The 20541-nt window shown below is 35.8% G+C and overlaps 3 protein-coding genes across 7 annotated transcripts in view; 2 read left to right on the top strand and 1 right to left on the bottom strand.

The window, feature by feature from the left end:
- The first annotated feature begins 2449 nt into the window (after positions 1 to 2449).
- Positions 2450 to 8605, top strand: LOC109210252 (F-box protein At4g00755-like). Its single transcript, XM_019373636.1, has 6 exons — positions 2450 to 2758; positions 3315 to 3490; positions 5183 to 5602; positions 5728 to 5897; positions 6133 to 6251; positions 8066 to 8605. Exons 2-6 carry the CDS (start codon positions 3364 to 3366, stop codon positions 8352 to 8354), a joined length of 1125 nt encoding a protein of 374 aa, XP_019229181.1. The 5' UTR covers positions 2450 to 2758; positions 3315 to 3363; the 3' UTR covers positions 8355 to 8605.
- A 401-nt stretch (positions 8606 to 9006) lies between these two features.
- Positions 9007 to 18289, top strand: LOC109210253 (F-box protein At4g00755-like). Of its 4 annotated transcripts, none has more exons than XM_019373638.1 (6): positions 9008 to 9445; positions 12475 to 12631; positions 15977 to 16393; positions 16526 to 16695; positions 17015 to 17145; positions 17987 to 18074. In XM_019373638.1, the coding sequence occupies exons 2-6, from the start codon at positions 12505 to 12507 to the stop codon at positions 17988 to 17990; spliced, it is 849 nt and encodes a 282-aa protein (XP_019229183.1). In that variant the 5' UTR covers positions 9008 to 9445; positions 12475 to 12504; the 3' UTR covers positions 17991 to 18074. The 4 variants fall into 4 exon arrangements, 2 of the variants coding, with proteins under 2 accessions (XP_019229183.1, XP_019229182.1); XM_019373637.1 differs by having other exon boundaries at positions 9010 to 9445; positions 17970 to 18289; XR_002065517.1 differs by lacking the exon at positions 17987 to 18074 and having other exon boundaries at positions 9007 to 9445; positions 16526 to 16920.
- A 223-nt stretch (positions 18290 to 18512) lies between these two features.
- Positions 18513 to 20541, bottom strand: part of LOC109210254 (peroxisomal membrane protein 11D-like) — a 3777-nt gene continuing 1748 nt past the window's right edge. For both annotated transcript variants that reach the window (XM_019373640.1, XM_019373641.1), the window contains exons 2-8: positions 20081 to 20284; positions 19896 to 19970; positions 19742 to 19816; positions 19564 to 19644; positions 19385 to 19459; positions 19106 to 19279; positions 18513 to 18833 (exon numbers count right to left, since the gene is read on the bottom strand). In XM_019373640.1, coding sequence (XP_019229185.1) covers positions 18798 to 18833; positions 19106 to 19279; positions 19385 to 19459; positions 19564 to 19644; positions 19742 to 19816; positions 19896 to 19970; positions 20081 to 20269 — 705 coding nt within the window. In that variant the 5' untranslated portion in view covers positions 20270 to 20284 and the 3' untranslated portion in view covers positions 18513 to 18797. The remainder of the gene's footprint in view (positions 18834 to 19105; positions 19280 to 19384; positions 19460 to 19563; positions 19645 to 19741; positions 19817 to 19895; positions 19971 to 20080; positions 20285 to 20541) is intronic.

The raw sequence follows: 20541 nt of genomic DNA on the forward strand, positions 1-20541 counted from the left end.
ACATACACACAAATAAGAACACACACACACACACACACACACAGATATATATATATATATATATATATATATATATATATATATATATATATATATATATATATATATATATATATATATATATATAGAAGTAAAAAAGACATGACAAAAATTAAAGCATTTACACATTCGAGTAAAGAATCTAAAAGTATTTGTTGTTTTTCCAATAAACAAGACCATCCCTACAGGGGTACTACAAGGTTTTGGTGGAAGGGAAATGCAAATGATGATTTTTCTCAATTTCTGTCTAATTTCGATGGGACTAAAAAAGTGACATAGATGTTTACAACTGTTAGATATGGATCAACCATCAAAATATCATGAGTTTCCATATATAGCTCAATATCCAAAAATATATGGAGGGTCCATGATCCATCTTCACCAACCAAATTTCCTAGTCATGTTGTTGTCGAGGGAAACTTCCTTCCGTTTCTAAAATCCCTGTTTATGCAATTCTTTTGGATTCCCACTTGAAAAATAGAATCTCGAAAATAGTCAAACCTTATATACTGCGGATGCAAGATAGCAGGATGGACAGCATCAATTACATTTGATCATTTTATGGCAGTATAAATCAGAACCTCTATTTTAAAAGGCAAAATTGGGACTCGCCCCGGGGCGAAGCACTCGTAAAACGCCCCTGAGCTAATGTATGTGGCTTAGTTTCGTGAGACTTACGCCTCGGTCATCAGGGCTTACGCCCCGAACATGCCCAACGCCCAGCGTACTAGGCTCGCCTAATAGAACTTTATACAATTGTATGTAACTAACCTTGTAAATCTTCAAATTTTCTTAATAATTCGTTGACTATTCAAAACTACTTTTTTCTTAATCATAAATCATTAAGTTGAGAGTATTATATGTCATAATTAAAATAAAAATTATTGCACGTTATCCACTAAGACTGCTATGATAGTTAATTTTAAATAAATCTTTCATTTAAAAAGTATTTATTTATTAAATTTTGTTATGTCTTTACTATATAATAGTCCACACTTTTTTTATATTATTTTTTTAGATATTATTTTTTTCGCATTTACGAGATACAATACTTATTAATTTAATAGCTCAGTATTAGCTAGTAACTATTTACAAATAATTAGTTATCATGGTATTGTATGGTGAATTATGTGACACTTTATTAAATTTTTGAAACTAAAAAATAAATGATGCTAGAGAATCATATATGTGAATTATGTTTTGATATAAATTCACTTTCAAATAGAAAGCCTATTAAATAAAAGGAGTATTTTTAAAAAATATCGAAATCTTTCAAGATTCATTACTCCTTAAGAGATACATATAAGATTTCGTATCGAATGCATTACTTTTGATGTTTGAGTTGTAATGACGTTGAAGCTAATTTGTATATTATGATATATGTCATACTTTTTGTATTATTCATAGTTGAATTATAATTTATAAATATTTTAAATAGATTATTTGTTTCAATTTTTTGATGTTAATGTAATTTTTATAATTATTTTTTATTTTATACTATCTCAAAATTCTTGAAATTAGTAAAATTTAAAGATCCGTGGGACTTACGCCCCATGTCTCAGGGCTTACGCCTGACCTCGTCAGAGGTAAAACGCCTCGCCTCACGCCCCCGTCTTTTATAACATTGATCAGAACATGTTTATTAATTAATTATATCTTAATTTTTTTGCCACTGCACTGTTTAATATAAGTATTTTGTAGCTAAAGGTTTTCAGGGGAGATATTCAAAAATAGCAGATTTACAAGTGGTCGAAATTTAGCCACTTTTCATGTAAAGATAAATCTGAACGAAAACAGTGTTCAAATTTCGGAAAATACTCCAGTATAATATACTGAAATTCCAGTATAATATACTGGAACTCCAGTATATTCCAGTATAATATACTGGAGTTCCAGTATACTTTGCTGGAACTCCAGTATATTATACTGGAGCAAGCAAAGTGTACCGATTCAGCATAATATGCTAGAAGTTCATGCATAGGTGCACCGAACTCCAGTATATAATTCTGGACCGGTCTCTATTGCAGCAAAATAATGGCTTATTTTCAATGACTTGACAAACACTGACTATTTTTGAATGATCAATCCGAAAACTGGCTAGCACTTGCTATTTTAACGATTTTTAGAGCTACTGAAGAACACCAAGGCAGACTTCTATTGGTTCGGGATTTAGGGCCTTCTAGAAACAAGCATGCTCATAGTTTTGGGCCTATTAAATGTACAATATTTCCCAATAAAGGAGGTGTACATTCAGATTCTTAATCCAATCATCTTTCTTCTTTTTTTCCATCATTTCACCATAGGTCTAAATATAAATTAAAAAGAAAAAGAAAATAAATGTACGTCAAAAAAAAAAAAAAATAGATCTACATAATAGGTCCGAGGAAAAAAAAAAAAAATCTACATAATAGGTCCGGCCCAGGAACCAGATGTCCAGATCGAAGAAATTAAAACGGGAAAATAAATAAATAAACAAATAAATTAAAAGCAGAGCAAAATTCTAGTGATTCTTCTTCAGTGCTTCAAAGAAAACTTGAGAAATAATTTTATCCAACAAATAAAATTTGGAAGCTTCAGAAAAATGTATGGGTGAATATAATGACCAAATCCATTTCCAAAATAACTTATCTGTGGGAACAGTTTCATATTCTAGATTTTTCTATTTATGCATTTGTGCTATTGCTTTCTAGGGTTTTCTTCTCTTTCTTCAATCCAAAAGGTACACAGTCTCTTCCTTTTCCACTCTTTCTTATTGATTGTTATTTTTGTTCCATTAGCCTTCTTGATTTTGTTGGGTTAGTCCCGTATTTTAGGTTGTTATATTTAAATCTTTCATATGCTTATCTTTCTTGCCTCTTGGGCTGGTGGTTTTTTTCATTTTTTTTAAATTCTTTGTGCTAATTGCGTTAGGAAAAAAATGGTTAATTTTGTGAAAGATGAGATTTTTATCTGAGTATTGACTTAGCGGAATGGATATAGAAGATTCATTTAGCCGACTCTTAAGTAATTTCGTATTGAAGTGGAGTTGAATGATGGACTTAATGTGAAAGTTTCATTCTTTGGAAGCCTCTTAAGAGATTACATTTTCATGACCCATTTTTAACCCATTGCACAAATATAAGCTGGTAGTTAAATTCATGCATTTGATCTATTTTTGGTATGTTTGCTGATTTAACTCTGAATTCCCTAGATTAGTGGATAACCTTGTCGTTTACTTCCCTCTCTTTTTGAAGGTTTTTGCTCATCGCATCATTTTTTGTGTGTGTTTGGTGAAGACTCAGGTTTTGGAACATTGAATAGATCTAATTACGCAGTAGTTGCTCCATGGAGACACATATTGATTTCGTGCAATGGCTTGACACTGACGTGTCTCTGAACATCCTGATGTGTTTGAAGGATCCAGCTGATGTGGTCCGTGCTGGCTCTGTTTCGCGCCTTTGGCACGAATTTGGTAAGCTATTCAAGTTTTCGTTCTTACTTAAAAGAAACCCGTTAGCATTGTGTTTAGGATGTGAGACTGAACTGGCATTCTTACTTTTTTCATCATTATGTTACATCATTTCTAGTGTTATTAAGCTTCAAAAACCACAGATTCAGTTTTCCTGTTTCCATTATGATGCTTTTCTACTCTTGTCTTATATACTTGGTGTACTTCATCCTGTTACATTATGTGATTACTGTGCCTAAAGATTCATTACTACTTTATTTGCATCTAGAGCTATTTTAAGCAATGTGGATCTGTCTTCAATTTATGCCTTGAGACATGAATCTGAATGAGTAAAAAATAAGTGAAGCCTTGGAAAGAAGAAAGGAGAGATGGATCCTCCAAAGAGTACAAGAATCCGAATCATAATCAGATTTCTTTGATTTCAAGAAAATGTTACGAATGACCAATGATGCAAAATGAATTGATGTCTGAGAGGAGAAACACTCTGCATGATCTCTTGAGGTTCAAAAATTAAGGTTAAGCTTTGACTAAACAAATAAGCCCTTTTTGTTTCCACCCGATATTTACGATTATGATGTTGATGTCACCCCTAAATTTGTTATACAAGTGGTGTGATAATATGATATATTTCCAAACTTGGCTGTGAAGTGCCTTAATATGCCTCTTTTTCTCACTTGTGTCCCTACTCTTTTAGATTTTAGAATCTTTGTCTTGATTTTAAAAGAATTTTTCATAAGTTCAGATTTCTAACAACCTGCTGTCTAAGTGGCTAAGTTAGGAAAGAGTTGAGATAAATATAAGATAAGACCAAATTAATCAGTCTTTATGCTGATTGTTGTTCCTTCTCATGGTTATGGTGTCGAAGGCACACCTCGAAATCGAGAATAAGCTGATTAGGATACATTTTAATCCTGGCAGTGTGGAGCTAGTTGTATGTCTCTTTCTCATATATGCACAGTCTACAGTGTACCTTGTTGCCTTCTGTACTGAACGTTCGAGACCCTTGTCGCTGCATTTCAGAAAAAGATTGGTACAGTAAAGATCTTCCTTCTGTAAGTAATTATACAAAAAAAAAAACATTCATCTCAACTCTATGGACTTGATGAAATTCTTGGGAAGTAATTGTTAAACTAGGAAATAACTTTGACTACATAACGTTGTTGCCTGTTGCCCTTGTCTTTTCCATATTTCTTGGTTGGTCCAAGTTTGACTAATTCAAGTACACTGTGCTGGTATGAGAATTTTGGGACGGTCTAGGTGAATTTGCACCAAGACTTAGGTTAGAAGATGAAAGTATGAAATGATGACTTGTTTGGATTTGGTTTTTAGGAGAATTTTTTCTTTGGTTGTGTCGTGATGGGAGAACTTTCACCAAAGCTTTAACCAGATTGTACATACATCTTTAGGTGCTATGAAATCATACTCTTTTCTTGTGCAAGTGGTGTGCAATGCAATTAGTTTATTTTGAAGTTGGAAGCTTATTTCTGTACTTTGCGCTGCCACAATCCGGCTTTGCTGCCTTTTTGGCTTGACAATGTGCATCAATTCTAAGGATTTTCCAATCTCTTTCATAAGGAAAAATTGGCTCTATTAATCCTTTCTTTGAGAAATCTTGACATGCCAGTTTCCGTCATTGAAGGTTTATTACCATTTGGAAGAATAAAAGAGGTTGATGATTTACTTGTTTATTTGCAGTGGTTACCAATGGACTCTCCAAGCAACTGTGTCTGGGAAGGTTTCCACAGCTTTCTAGGATTGCCCGTATAACAGAATTAGATGCAAGTGCAGCAGAACCAAAAGATGTTGGGTCTAGCAATTCCAACTGGGAGACTTTAAAAAGAGATCATGAAGTTTACGCTTCTCTACTTCAAGCTATTGAAACATCAAAGTCATGTCGAAGTGATTGCATAGGTTATGCAGTCAGTGCTTCAAGCACGGATAATTATCCAGATGAAAGTATTGTCAATACTTTAATTCCAAGGGACAGATATCTAAATAGACCTTCATACTGGTCAAGTAAAGGACACAGTGACCTCAACGCCCCTGAGACGCTAATTTACAAATTGAAAGCTGATGTATGTGTGATCAATGAAGTTGATATACAACCTTTTGAAGGTCAGAAGGTGTCTGTTAATCTTTCTTTGGGGCATTGGATGCCCCCTCAATTTACAATCTGAGTTTCACAGACTTCCGAAGCTTTATTTGGTCCTCTTGTCTAATACGTAATTTTTCCAATTCAGCTTATTTCCAGCCCGGCAAGCCCATTTACTCTGCAAAATCTGTTCGATTTCGATTAGGGTATCCCAAATCCTCGAGAGATGAGAGTGATCTCCTGCAATTGCCCCAGCAACAGCCTGCTGATGACAAGTTTATATGGACATATACTTCTGAAGAATTCCCTATGACACAGGTCTTGTTTTATAACTTCCTTTAGTATTTTCCTGGAAAAGATACTCTTATTTACTCAGTTGTCTATGTTTTTGGTAGAGTAGTTTCCTGATGGTCGGAGCAGTCGTAGTTTTTGTTCTGTTTAAGTCATGTTATAAGTAAAAATTAGTCAAAAAATCTCTCCAAGTCTTTGAAAGGGGTGTCATAGACTAATTTGCATGAGAAGGAGAATTAACAGTTCAAACTTCAATGGCCAGGAAAATTGCTTTCAGCGGTTCAATCTACCCGAGCCTGTGCTTTGCATTGGTGGATATCTGCAGATTCAGCTTTTGGGCAGAGTTCAGAGACAAGAAATGGACGACTTGTTTTACATATGGTTCGTGTTCATCTTTTCTCTCTTTGATTGAAAGGTCTGCTTCATATTTGCTGCTCTATTTATCAGCGAGTTGTTGTAGTGGACTTGCATGTGCACTACTAATAAAGCTCTTGATGCCTAGACTTACTAATGCATTAGGGGAAGAAGATGAAACTGATATTTTGCTATTCAATTACACATTTATAATAAAATAATGTTGTGAGAAAGGTAATGTTTACTTTTATTCATACTGTAGAACCGAGATCGTGCTTCTTTACAAAGTACATGACTTCACGTAACTGTTGTTATTAGCTTTTAAGGAATTGATGAACTCCGTAAATGCATCTTACTATTCACAGATCACTTCTACACCCAAAAAAAAAATTGTAAACAAGAAGAGAGTAAAGAGTGCATTGATATTTGTTTATCTTCTAAGCACTGGTTCCTATCCTACCTAGCCCACATGATGCACAAAGGAATTGTTTCAAATGTCTTATGGTTTCTTCTTCATTTTCCTCACTTTCCAACTCCAGAAGACTGCATTGTCTTTTTTGTTTTGTTGATGAAGTGGTATTATAAATGGCATCAAGTAAATGCATAATAGCAGAAGTACAAAAGTGAGAGTTTGTTAGCTCTATTTCAGTGAGACCTATGCTAAGGATAAAGAGCTAACAAAGTCCAAAAGCTTGACATGAGAATCTACAGGGGACAAACTATACCAGCTACATAAATTTAAAAGACAACTAGCCTTAGGGCGTGGTTTGGAGTTGGTATTTCCATCAAAACATCTCATTCCAAACACACCAAAAAAATACAAGGAGGAACCATTTTCCAGACTTGTCTGATGGATTTATCAACTTTCCAAGAGAACCAACTGTGTAGGCATCCTTGATACTGTTAGGCATGACCCATCTTAAACCAAAAACTGTGATGAACATGTGCCAAATATCAGTAGCTACTGTTCAATGTAGAAGGAGGTGTCTGTTAGTCTCTATATTCTGTCGCGCACATGTATCTGTTAACAGTGGGGGGGTGTTCCTTCTATTGAGATCGTCCTGAGTCAAACATGCCTCATGTAATGTTATCCAGCTGAAGCTTATCACCTTCTTAGTTCTCCAAATATGTTTCCTAGGCCAGGTATCCACCGTTTCATTCTGCGCACATAATGATGAATATCCTGCCTTCACTGTGTACTGTCCATCTGTCTTTCCTTCCCATCTGATTCTGTCAGCAGCCTGCTCATTGATTGTGTAACTCCCTAAGCTAGTAAGCATGCTAGTCAACTCTTCCAATTCCCAGTCTTGGAAGTTTCTTCTGAAGATAGGTGCCCAAGTGTTGCTGTCTCTGTTCTGGAGTGGTAGAATTGGGGTTTCTTGCGATCGAAGACGGAGCTGGGAACTCTTTCTGTAGTGTAGTGTTAATCTGGCTTTGCAGATTTTCATAGTTTGGGGAGAATCATCCTTAAAATATTTTTCGGTAAATTATATTATAATTTCTTAATCACGACCCTTTTGGAAGTCAATACGGTAATTGAAGGCTCCCAGGAACTTGGTGTTCTTCAGATAGTGCAAAGTTGAATGACTTGATAATTCTATAGCAATCACGAATGTTCTGTTATTTCATTTGTTTTTTTGGTATAAACAGGAAATACCATTTCTTATAGATGGTTTATTCTTGGGATGCCAAGTACGTACTTAAACTGTATTTACTTTTTTCTGCTTGGTGTATCAATGCAATTATTTGACTTTTCAAATAGTTATCAATGTACTGACGGGGAAGAAGGCTGGTTAGTTATCAATAATGTGATCTTGACAATATTTCATTCCTCTGTGCAGTATTTGTCATGTGAAAGTTGTAGGGCGACCTCTCAGCCCTGCATTCGACATAGAGGTCCTAGAACCGTCTCGAGAATTTGTACTGAAGTACAATCGAGATGTTTTCGGTTGCATGTTGCAGAGCATGACTAATGGAGGTCATCAAGAATCAAATGTGCCTCAAACACCATCAGAGGGATTTGTGCTTGATGCAGGCCTTCTGGAGTATTTATTACAGGGTTACCAGCCGGGTGTCGAACCCATGGAATGGGACGAGGACGATGATGATGAAATGGATGAACCCTTGTAGATGAGACTACAAGGTTTTAGAGGTGCATAAACCCTTGTAGATGAGACTGTATTACTGATGATCCGTTGTAGATGCTTGTATTAGGCTTTTGCATTTTTATCAAAGAAGAGTTGCACTATTGTGCATGCAATGACATTTTCATTAGCGGGTTGGAGCTTTTTGTTAAAAGATATCACTGTATTTCGTTTGTTTGCTGTTTTCATTGGATTGATTATACAGAATCGAAGACGGTACTCAATTTCTTAAAATCATCTGATTGTTCACTGCTAATCATAGTGATATTTGAATCATGATGAACCATTAATGAGGAACTAATCCATATAATAATTCATATAAATAATAGTAGTATATAAATTCGCTAGATAACTTGTGCGGAGAAAGTTTGATCTTTAAGTTTCTCAGCGTTTAATTAATTTTACATCTAAAATTATGTGTTCATTCTGTAATTTTTGAAGTATTTGTTAGTTTTATAAAAACTGAAACTTTGCCCTGGTGTAACATTAGTTAATACAGATTATAACAAGGAGACGACCCATAGTGCATTATAATGTTTGACGAAAAGAATACATTGCCGTAGTCGCGTTTGATGTCCAAAACGCACATAGTAATAGTAATTAACGAAAAAAAAGTACAACTAGTAATATATACATGTCCAAACAGCAAAGCTACATATGCCCAAATCACATTCTTTCTTTTTAAGCATTACACTAAAGCTCTTTCTCTCTCCTAATTATGGCAGTTGTGGATGATTCGACGCGACGGAGTGAACTCTTCTGCCGTGTTGTTTTCTCTGGCGGAGCCCCCCTGGTCCATCGTACTGGAGCGATTCGAGAAGAACACTAGTCTCATATTCTATTCTTTGTGCAATAATGCTTATAGATGAAGTGCTTCGTTTCCGCGTACAGTAGACTCCTTGTTCCGCTCATCCCCTTTTAAGTCCTCTCACTCTCAGGGACGGATAGAACAGCAGAATGTGTTGGGTTAAGTCCCGCAACGATCGCTACCGGACAACGCGCTACATACAATGTTTCTTCTCTTTCTCAATCTGGGGTTTGCCTGTTAAAGTCAGAAACAAGATACTCTATGTAAAGGTATTTCATTCTTATATTTCTGTAATTCCCCTGCTTCATTCTTGGTCAGTTTATAGTTTCTTGTACAACTGTTTTTTCTTCTTCTTGATGTTACTACCTCTACCTCAGTTTATGAACATATTTGCAATGTAGAGTATGTATATTCCAGTTGTATAATTGTGGTAACTGGTAAGTGTTGTGTGTGTGTGAACAAAGTTCTATAGGAAGTAGAAAAGAAAAAGAAGCTTCTTGTAAGTGCTTGGATACTCTTAATAGTGTGAGGCCTTTTGGAAACCCGTGCGGGCTTGGCTCAAAGTGGATAATATCATACCGTCTTAAGAGTATCTTTGGGCCATTTTTATGGTCTCAGAGTCAATGATTTGGCGGGACGAGTATGGAGATGACGGAGTGTAGCGTGCGACCTGACTTAGTGCCTTTGCCCGTCACAGGCCAATTACGACCCTTTGCCCGTAGCTTTAAGCCTCTCCCTTGGGCTTCGGTGACCATACACAACCTCTCCTTTGGGCTTCGGTGACCAGAGATACTCGGATGATGTGGGTGACACACCGTTAATCTCTAAATTAGCCAATGAGTTGTGATGGGTCTCGTAGAACTTAGTTTTAGAGGGAGATTGTTGAGTGTGTAGACACAAAGTTCCACATGGAAAGTAGAAAAGAACAAGAAGCTACTTGTAAGGAGTTGAATACTCTTAATGGTGTGAGGTCTTTTAGGAAAACCGTATGGGCTTGGCCCTAGCGGACAATATCACATCGTATTGAGAGTATACAACTTTGCATATCCCAGCAATGAGTTGTTATAATGCTAATGGTTTAACATTTTCATTTAAAAGAAAAAAGAAATGAAACTAATGGTTCTTCCGGGGCAGGTTCTAAAAGTTCTCTGGTAACTTGCGGAGTAGTCTGCTAATATGTCTTGTTTATTGCCTATTTGAGCAAATTTCTGGGCTCTAGCCACCAATGTGCTGCTGGTTTGGTATGTCATAATAATCAATAAGTTGTTCATAGAGGTTGACATTTACTGAGTTTTAGGGGGAAAAAACAACATTGTATAACTGTTCACGGTGTGACCATCCAAGTTTGTTCGAGCACTAGACAGTCGCTTATATACATTTAGTGAAACACTAGCATATCCAAAACATTAATGTCTCAGAAAGGAGAAATCTTTTCTATTCCAAATACAGAATAACTCTTATTTAAGTTCATTGAACTAAAGGGAGCTTAAGCGTATTTAATTTTATTGCTTATTATTATACCAATATATTGTTCTATTTCTTGCTATCAAAGAGGCCAGAACTTTGAGCATGCTTGTTTTTAGACAGGCCTAATTGATATGATCGATCTACGAGTTATAGGTCCGGCCCAGGAACCGTCTTGATCTTATTACGTTTCAATCCCAAATTTGGTAAATTCAGTTATAGATCTTCTAAATCCATTCTGCTCTATTTGAGTTTATTTTATTTCCATACTAGTTGTCTTTTAAGTCAAATTCGGGCTTTCCCCAAATCAGGTTCTTTTATATAACACTTGTCCGAACGGCTAAAACTAGTGTACGAAGCTCTAGCCAGACTACAAAGATTTTCGGCAGATTGCTGGACCTAAGGTTAACAAGAATAGCTAAAATTTAGTTCTAATTAGATGTCATTTCTTATATGGTTCCTTTGTTTCTAGTTATTCTATTCTTAGCTAAATCTTTATTGATTTACAGAGAATTTAAGTCTTTTGGAACAATTTTTCTATGTGATTTTAGGCTTATTTCATCTTCTTTTAGCACATTCAATCATTACAGTGTTGCACTTACTCATTAATGCATTTGGATGTCTACGTAGAACATGGTAAAAACAATCTCAGGCAATTATTTATTTTCTATGTGTGCTACTGCACCCTTTGTTCAATGTGATCAATTCTAAACTTGTCTAACACTATATGATTGCATTCTATCTGAAATATATATTTTTTCGATTATATGTTGGGTCTAAGATATTTATATGCTGGGTCTAAGATATCCCAACACTCGCTCTCATACAACATTGTTAGTCTCGCAACCCTTCAATATGCTTACATGTCATTTGTTACGTATCTTCTGTCCAGAGGCGGATATAAGATTTGAGGTCTATGGTTTCAATCTTAAGATTCTTAATGTTGAACCTATACATTTATTTTCCAAGTTATGGGTTCATATCTACTATTTGTTGCAATTATAATAATTTTTTACACATAAATTTATGCTCCGAGTCGAAAGTAGTGGGTTCCGATGAACCCGGTACCTTCATGCTGCATTTGCCCCTGCTTCTGCTAACCATTTCGCACAATACACTCATAATATCCATTTCAATCATCATATTTGATTTTATGTGTTATGTCTCCATCAATCATGTCATTCTCTTAGAGGACTAAGACTAAATACTTAAATTGTTACATTCAATCGTGTCTAATTTCACTCTGTTCTTCTTGAGGAGTCTAATTTATAACACATTTGTCCTAACTTATTTCTATCAATCCTAAAACTTTTACCCTCGTTATTGCTACCCTATAGTTTAACTTTTGATTGAGTCTCTTGTTAATTTTTTCAGGTAACACAAAATCTATCTACAAATAGCATGCCCATAAAACCCCATCCTCTGTACTCCTGTTTAACTATAAGTTGTTATCCCACAGTTGCAGTGACCCCTCCTGTGATTCCTTTTTTTAATTTATTTTGTTGTATGATCATCATCTGCTGTGATTCCTCATTTTTGCTTTTCATTTCTTTGGTTGGATGGTATTCCAGTTTTTCTTCGTGGTGCTTGTGAATTGGAAAATTGGTTAAAGTTATGAAGGATGAGATTTTTATGAGTATTGACTTGATGAGAAAGTTTCATTTTTTGAAAGCAGCTTAAGAGAAGCCATTCTCATGAGCCTTTCCATTACCTCAAGCGCAAACATAAACTGGCATTTAAATTCATTTTTGTATATTTTACTTCACTCTCTGACTTTTTCAAAATAATCCTTCTTTTGCTTTTTGCATGAACTATGTGTTTTGTGATGATTCAGGCTTTGGAACTTTGAGTAAATTTGCTTTGTATGGAGACACTTGTCGATTTTGTGCAATGGCTTGAAATTGACGTATCTCTGAACATTCTGATGCGTTTGAATGATCCAGCTGATGTGGTCCGTGCTGGCTCCGTTTCACACCTTTGGCTCCAATTTGGTGAGTCGTTCAACCTTTAAATTTTTTAAATTAAAGTAGTTATAGCCTTGTTAGTGCACTTACTTAGGCAGTGAGTGTGAGACTGAAAAACTGTTCTCTTTTCATCATAATACTACACTCTAATGATGTCATGTATCACAAATGATAGGTCATAGGCTGCATCTTCCTATTTCCATTGTGAGACTCTTCTACTCTCTGTCCTATCCTTGCTATACTTAAAATGCCTAAAAGCTCATAGTTTCTCTTTCTTTATATTCTTCAAATTGTTATAGATATCTAAGTAAATGGCCTTTCTGCATTGACAATATTCTCTACAGTACTACATAGCAATGTTCTCTGCTATTTTGTATTTTCCATGTTTCTTGGTTAATCCAAGTTTGAGAAATTCAAGTACGATCTGCTGGTATTGGAATTCTGCAATGATTTAGGTGATCCGCCTAAGACTTAGGTTAAAAGTTGAGAGTACCAACTGATGAACTTTCATCCTCTCAATCTGCTAGTTTTATGAGATCTGGTGTGGCAGTGAATTTGTTCCACCATGCTATAGGTGTCTTGACGTTAGTTATGAGAATCACTTTTCCAATGGGAAAAACGATAGGGTATCAAATATTCCTTTGTAAATTAGTGACAATATGGTATTATACTGTTAACTTCTTTCACGCACTTTCAATTTGTGTGAGATGCATTAATGCAAATGTCCGGCATGAGTTTGGGGACCCCTTTAGGGGCAAATCACAAGGCAGAGATGTTGTGGGCAAGGGGAGTTAGAGAAGTGCGGGAAGAGATTAGCAAACTGGAAGAAGCAATATTTATACTTAGGTGGAAGATTGGTCCTCATAAACAGTGTGTTGGATGCCCTTCCCACATATACCAAGTCCCTCTTTCCAATGTCAAGAAAGTGGGGAGAAGAATAGATAAGTGAAGGAGGGATTTCGTTTGGCATGAAAACAGATAAAATAGGACTTATAACCTGGTGAAATGGAATTTGGTCACCACGTTTTAGAAGGCAAGGGGGTAGGAGTAAGAAATCTTAAGACGTAGATTAGGACTCAGAATAATAGCCTTCTTTTTAAATGGCTATGGAGATTTAATAGAGAAGAAAATGCCATTTGGAGAAAGACCATTAAAGAGAAGTTTGGTATGGAGGATCACTGTATCACTAAAAACCCGAATCATTCTTATAGCGTAGGCAATGGGAAGTACATCAGAAGGATGTGGGATCAATCTTCTGAGCAAGTTCAAGTTAAGGAATGGAAGGGAAATTCTCCTTTGGCAAGATGATAAAGTGGAGTGATATATAACAAAATGGCTGCTTTTTAGTAAAGGAATGCTGCAAGAGTTTGACTGGAGAGAATGATCAGAGTATAGGTGGCCTTCGATTCAAATATGGATGAATAGAGCTCCTCTCGCAATAGAATGATTTACATGGTTAGTAGCAAGGAATGCATGCTTGAAAAAAAAAATCTGCAGAGAGGTATGCATATATGCAGCATATGTGTTTTATGCAGGGAGAGCTCTGAAGACATGAAACTAAGGAGCTATTGAAGTGCTGAACGGAGGAGGCATAAAAACAGACAATATGGTTGATGATATGGAAGGAGAGATATCAGAGATATATTATGATGGACGACATAGAGCATACACAGATTGAAGCATAGTTGTAATATATTTTTTTAGCTTTTTGGTGTAAGGAAATGAAATATGACATCCTTAACTCCTTAACTGGGCATTGGGGTACAGAGTTTAAGCTTATCCTTGAATATAACCTGATCTATCTAGTTGACTGTAGCTTGCTCAGTTTCATCTTGTTTAATAAATTAATTGGTAGTGTTTTTTGAACTATAATTACTACTTCCTCCGACCCTTTTTACGTGAAGGTGATTGACTAGGCACGAAGTTTAAGAAATTAAGATGACTTTTGACGTATAAGCCAAATATATGCAAAGTACCATAATTATACTTTTAAGCGGGTGGTGGTAAGAGTTCCACGTGTCATTTATTTTCTCTCTCCTTTTAAAAGAATGAACTTTCATATAAAGTGGGTCCCAAGTCCCAACAGGTCTGGTTATTTAGGATAAAATGGGGGTTGTAAGATTAAACAGTTTCTGAAAAGACAAAGGTGATATTCTTTGTGGGACAGGCTAAAAAGAGAAATGTGACACATTAAGCCAATGTTTGGCTAAGCTTATAAGCTGGTCAAACTAGCTTATAAGCACTTTTCGGCTTATCTACGTGTTTAGTAAAGTTAAAAGTGCTTATAAGTCAAAAATAAGCCATAAGCTGGTCACCCCCAGCTTATGAATTTTTAGCTTATAAGCACTTTAAGTTTGACCAAGATTTTTACTATTTTATCCTTAAAATATTCTTTTTTTGGAACAAAACTCTTACATCGATACTCACTGCCTCAAGTATTGTTTCAACCTCCCCCCCCCCGCCGGCCACACACACACACCCCACCCAAACCCAATCCCCCCGCCGCTTCAAGTCTGCAATTCTCATTGACTATTTAAGATAAGCAAATTCTCTATTCCTTTGCATATTTGTATCTATGTGATTGTGTATTAATCTTTGAACTGTATGTAATAAATGAGGACATATTAAATTTTTGATGTATTGCTTTCTAAGTGTTGTGGTGATGAAGACAATGTTTGTTTCTCTTCAAATATTTTGTCCTATTTAGGTTTATTTTTTACTGAGAAACTTTTGTCAATTTATTAATTATTATAACTTATGATTATATGCTTATCATAAAATAAATTATATTTATCATAAAAGTTATCTTATCTAAGCACAGTTGTATTTAAAATAAAATGACAAATAGAATATTTTGTATTTGAATCGATCTGGAATCTAAAATTTTGAAGAAATTACGCCCTTATAGGTGTAAACAGTTCTAAGGTTATTTAAGTCATTATAACAGAAAAAAAGCTTATCAGCACTTTTTTATCAAATACGGCAGCAACTTATTATCAATTTCAGCACTTGTATCCAAACACATAACTACTTATTTATTAAATCAGTTTCAGCACTTAAAAGTGTTTTTCAGCACCTAATGCTTATCAGCTACTTCAAATCAGCTAATCCAAACGGGCTCTAAATGGGACAGAGGAGTAATTTGAGACACTACATATCATATTTTTCCTTTGGTAGTAGGTGGAAACTTAATGACTATACTTTGGACCATCGGTGTTCCAAGCTTCATCAGCATCTTCTGGCTTTATGATGTGGCATCAATTTCCTTGGATTTCACAATCTTTGATCCAGAAAGTTGATGCTATATTAAGCTTGGATGCCATTGTTTTCTACTTGAACAAATAGATTGATGGTTTACTTATTTACTTACAGTGGTTACTAATGGACTTTCCAAGCAACTGTGTCTGAGAAAGTTTCCGCAGCTTTCTAGAATTTCACGTATAAGAGAACTAGATTTGGGAATAGCAGAAGGAAAAGATGTAAAATCTAGCAATTCCAGTTGGGAGACTCTAAAAAGAGACCATAATGTTTATGCTTCTCTACTTCAAGCTATTGAAACATCAAACTCATGCCAAAGTGATTGCATAGATTATGAAGTCAGCGCTTCAAGTACGGACGATTATCAAGTAAGTGTTTGGAATACTCTGGTTCCAACAGATAGAAACCAAAATCAACCTTCATACTGGTCAAGCATAGGGGACAGTGATCCCAATGCCCCAGAGACGCTAATTTACAAATTGAAAGCTGATCTTTGCGTCATCACTGAAATTAATATACAACCTTTGGAAGGTGATTGTCAGTTTCTTTCAGTCTCTCTTATCATTACCTCGGGACATTAGATACCCTCTCAACTATTCACGATCAGACTTACAAAGCTTTTTTTGCTGCTCTTTTGCTAATATGCAAATGTTTCCAAATCAGTGTATTCCCATCCAGGCAGGGCCATATGCTGCCCAAAATCTGTTCGATTTCGATTAGGACACCCCAAATCCTTAAGAGATAAGAGGCGTCTCCTGCACTGGCACCCTGATCAACCTGCTGATGACAAGTTTATATGGACTTATACCTCGGAAGAATTCCTTATGAGACAGGTGCAGTTATTAACTTTACTTTTTCCCAAACACAGACGATCTTATTTACTAAAAATTGTCTTTTTCTTTTTGTTGGTGGAGTAATCTCCACCGGTGGAGGCACGAATAAGCTTGTTCTCAAGGCGCAAAGTCTTGTCCTAAGTAGGTGGAATAGTTCTCTGCTGATGGGGAGCACTAGTAGGCATTACTCTGGCCAAGGCTTCTGAATGTTGTCATAAGTAAAAAGTATACTAGGTTAAACATCATCTCCAGGCCTTTTAAAGAAGTGTCAGAGAATAATTTGCATAGGAAAATTAACAGATCAAACTTTGATGGCCAGGAAACCCAGTTGCAGCAGTTCAAGCTACCAGAACCAGTGCTTTGTATTGGTGGATATCTTCAGATTGAACTGTTGGGCAGAGCTCTGAGATGTGATGTCGACTTGTTTATCGACGACTTGTTTTACATATGGTTAGTGTTCATCACTTCTCTGTCTTAATTGAAAGTTCTGTGCTGTATTTATTGGTCAATCCATCAGCAAGATGTTGTAGCTGGACTTGTCTCTGTACTACTAATAAGTCTTCAGATACCTCGAGCAATTAATTTCCTAGCAAAGAAGTTGAAACCCATATATTTGCTCTTCAATACATACATTTCCAACTCAAGAAATGACGCCTAAGTATTTAAATTTTGGCAATGTTGAAAGAACTCTACTCGAACTAGAGAACAATGTAACGTCATTATATATACAGTTGCCAATTATACTAACAAAATATTGATCTATGTTCCTTTTCCACTCTGTTTTTAATCTAAGTCCATGTTTACCGCTCACTACTTTTAGACAAAACATTTATCCCTTTTCGTTATCTTCTGTCTTCTTCCTTTTCCCATCATTCTTCTGAATGGCATTGTGGAGGAATGTGGATGTCAATATTCACTACCTTCTCAGTGTATTTACAACCAAAATTACTGAACTAAGAAAACTTCCTAATTAGGAAAAATGAAGCAGACACTCATGTATCATTCCAAGGTACTAAAATCATAAGATTACAGTGCAAAGAAAAAATTCAATCTTCATCAAGAAAAAGGGAAATAATTCTATCCTGCTATCATTTGAGTTAACAGAAAGCAGAAAAGGGAAACAAAAAGGGGTAAACAGAGGGAACTTGTTTTCACTGGAAATTAAGATTATTTAAGAAATATGAAATGTCAGTTGTGGATTCTATAAAGAACTGTCTGGAAGAATGTTTGTCTTTTAGTTTTATTGATATAATACAGTTGACTCATATGTGCAGCATTCGTCATGTGAAAGTTAGAGGACGGCCACTCACTCCTGCCTTTTACGCACATATCATTCGACCGTCTGGAGACTTTGTGCTCGAGTACAAAAGAGATGTTTAATCTATGTTGCAAAGCTCGTGTCTTCAACACCAAAATGTACCACCTCCAATACTCTACTGAATTATTTATACCTGCCGGTTTTGAACAATGATGAGGACACTTAAATGTATGAAACAGAATTTTTGTGACTTAACGTTATGATTTTCTTTTCTTTTATGTTTCTACATTACTTTGCAAGTAAAAACCGTCCATTCTCTTTGATGGTTTGTTACTACATAGTCTCCCACCAGTTCTTTTTAGTTTTAGAGCTGCATAAGCCACTTGTAGATGAGAGTATCTTGTTTCTGTGTTTTTCTTTTATCACATAGTTAAACCCTATCGTACAGGTGGAATGACAAGTTCATCAGCATTGGAGTAAAACAAATCTCTAGTCCTCACAACTAGAGACGCTTCGATTTACTGTTGACTATGATCTGGAGATTATTTTTTTGATCGGTAAACTATGAACTGGAGATCTTCTTTAAGTACAATATGTTGCCTTCAAAGTTCAAATGCCATACATTCAAAATGTAGTAACTCTAAGACGCAGCATATCATTATTAAAGTTCTGTTCCAAAATGAAAGATGCAGTAAACAAGGTAAATTTTCACTGTAACATGTAGACAAACTGCTAAGACTTCCACTGCAACATGTAGACAAACTGCAGAAATTCATAAGCAGTATTTATATCATAAATAATTATTTAGTTATCTTGGGAATTCTTCAACGGCATCAGAGCCTTTTTACGATGTCTTGGCCTTTGCCGGTGCTGGAAGCAACTGCACAAGGAAAATAAGACATCTCAATACACTTACATCAGAAGTTTAGATAAATCTGAAAAGACTTCTTGAAGTTACGTTAATCTAAGGTATCCAAAACTTACTCCTTATTTCAGTATGCTTTACTCTCCTAAATTGTAAATTATTTCCACTTTTATTTTTTATTTTTATAAGTAATAAATTATTTCCACTTTAGTTGATAGTATCACTTGTAGCTTAAGTAGACCAGGAGAAAATGAAAACATAACTTGACATACAAAATTGATATATACCTGATAACATGATATCAACGAGGTAACAAATCCAAAGGCTCCTGTTACACGAGGAGTGACTTTCTTAGGTGCCAATTGCAGCAACCCAACAGCAACAACTATATCCATGCCTGCTTTAATCAGGGCTAGAGACCTCTCATTGGACTTCTGAAGCTTACTCCAGTATTGCTCATTCTACAATGCAAGATTCACAAACATCAGAATGTAGAATAATCTTCAAAGGGAAATTCCACAGTGCTACTAAATAACCATAATGCATGATGCCTGGAATTGGCAAACCTTATATTTGTCGGTATTCTTAAGTTCCTTCTCCAGCTTTTTCATTGATGCTGAAAGCCTTCCGAGCTCCCCAATCTGGAGTAACAAAAGTGTAAGACAAGCTATTCGCATAAAAGCAAACACTTGGAGCAATGATCAAGCACTAATTTCACATGCCAAACAGTAAGGTAAGAAATAACCTCCACTAAGGTAGTACATATCGAGGAACCCATCCAACAAAAGAGAGATATCCTGCCAATTAACTCGTGGCGTTCTTTGTTCTATGTAAAACAAAACAAGAATGTTAGAACATTTTCCCTTCACTATCTTCTCTCTAGAGAAATTGAACGACTACACAATACAAGAAAAAATTATTACCTTGTAAATGCCTGTCCTCCCAAGCCACACAATTTGATCCAGAAACAAGAAAGTTGACAGCAATGCATTTTTTGACTGAAATAACCAGCAGCATTGTCAGACAGGTAATACAAGAATAACGAAGAGACCACAAAAAGAGAGAGCCACTGTTTACCTTTCCCAACAAGATGAGAGGAAGTGGGGTTCCTGGGGCAGGTGGGCTAATAAGACCATGCAGATCATTGATAAACTGCAGCAGAAACGGTTAACACATAATAGATAATGTTGAACATCAATGCTATTATTAGTACCACTCTTTAAAACAATAGAAATGAATGGGTTAACATGAATTGTCCTTACCTTGAACAGACGGAACACTTTCCTTGCTAAGCTAGTTGATTTATCAACATTTTGTGCAGTGCCAGGCTCTCCATTACTCAGGAATTTTGAACCATATTGTATAGCCCTGCATATCTTGTCCCTTGCCTCCGCTTTGTTCAAGTACAACACTGCTAGGGCAAGCTCTGCTCTGGCAGCATCTAGGCTCATTTTACTCTATGGAAACTGCAAAATAAAAAATTACAAGGTTAACATAATAAGAAAACTGGAGATGTGATAGAAAGACAAGATACAACACTTGCCAAACTGATTACTTCTCTAATCGACTACCATTTTGTAGGTTTTCTCAAGAAACATAACAAACTACGATGAGCCCCTAGAGCGTGCCTACGAATCCGGATGTCTAGAGTCTAGACTACTCTAAGCATGTGTATGTCCATTGCTTGTAAGTTTCCCTTTCAAAAAGAGGGGGGGGGGGGGGG

This window comes from Nicotiana attenuata, unplaced genomic scaffold, assembly GCF_001879085.1.
Source record: "Nicotiana attenuata strain UT unplaced genomic scaffold, NIATTr2, whole genome shotgun sequence".
NCBI lineage: Eukaryota > Viridiplantae > Streptophyta > Magnoliopsida > Solanales > Solanaceae > Nicotiana > Nicotiana attenuata.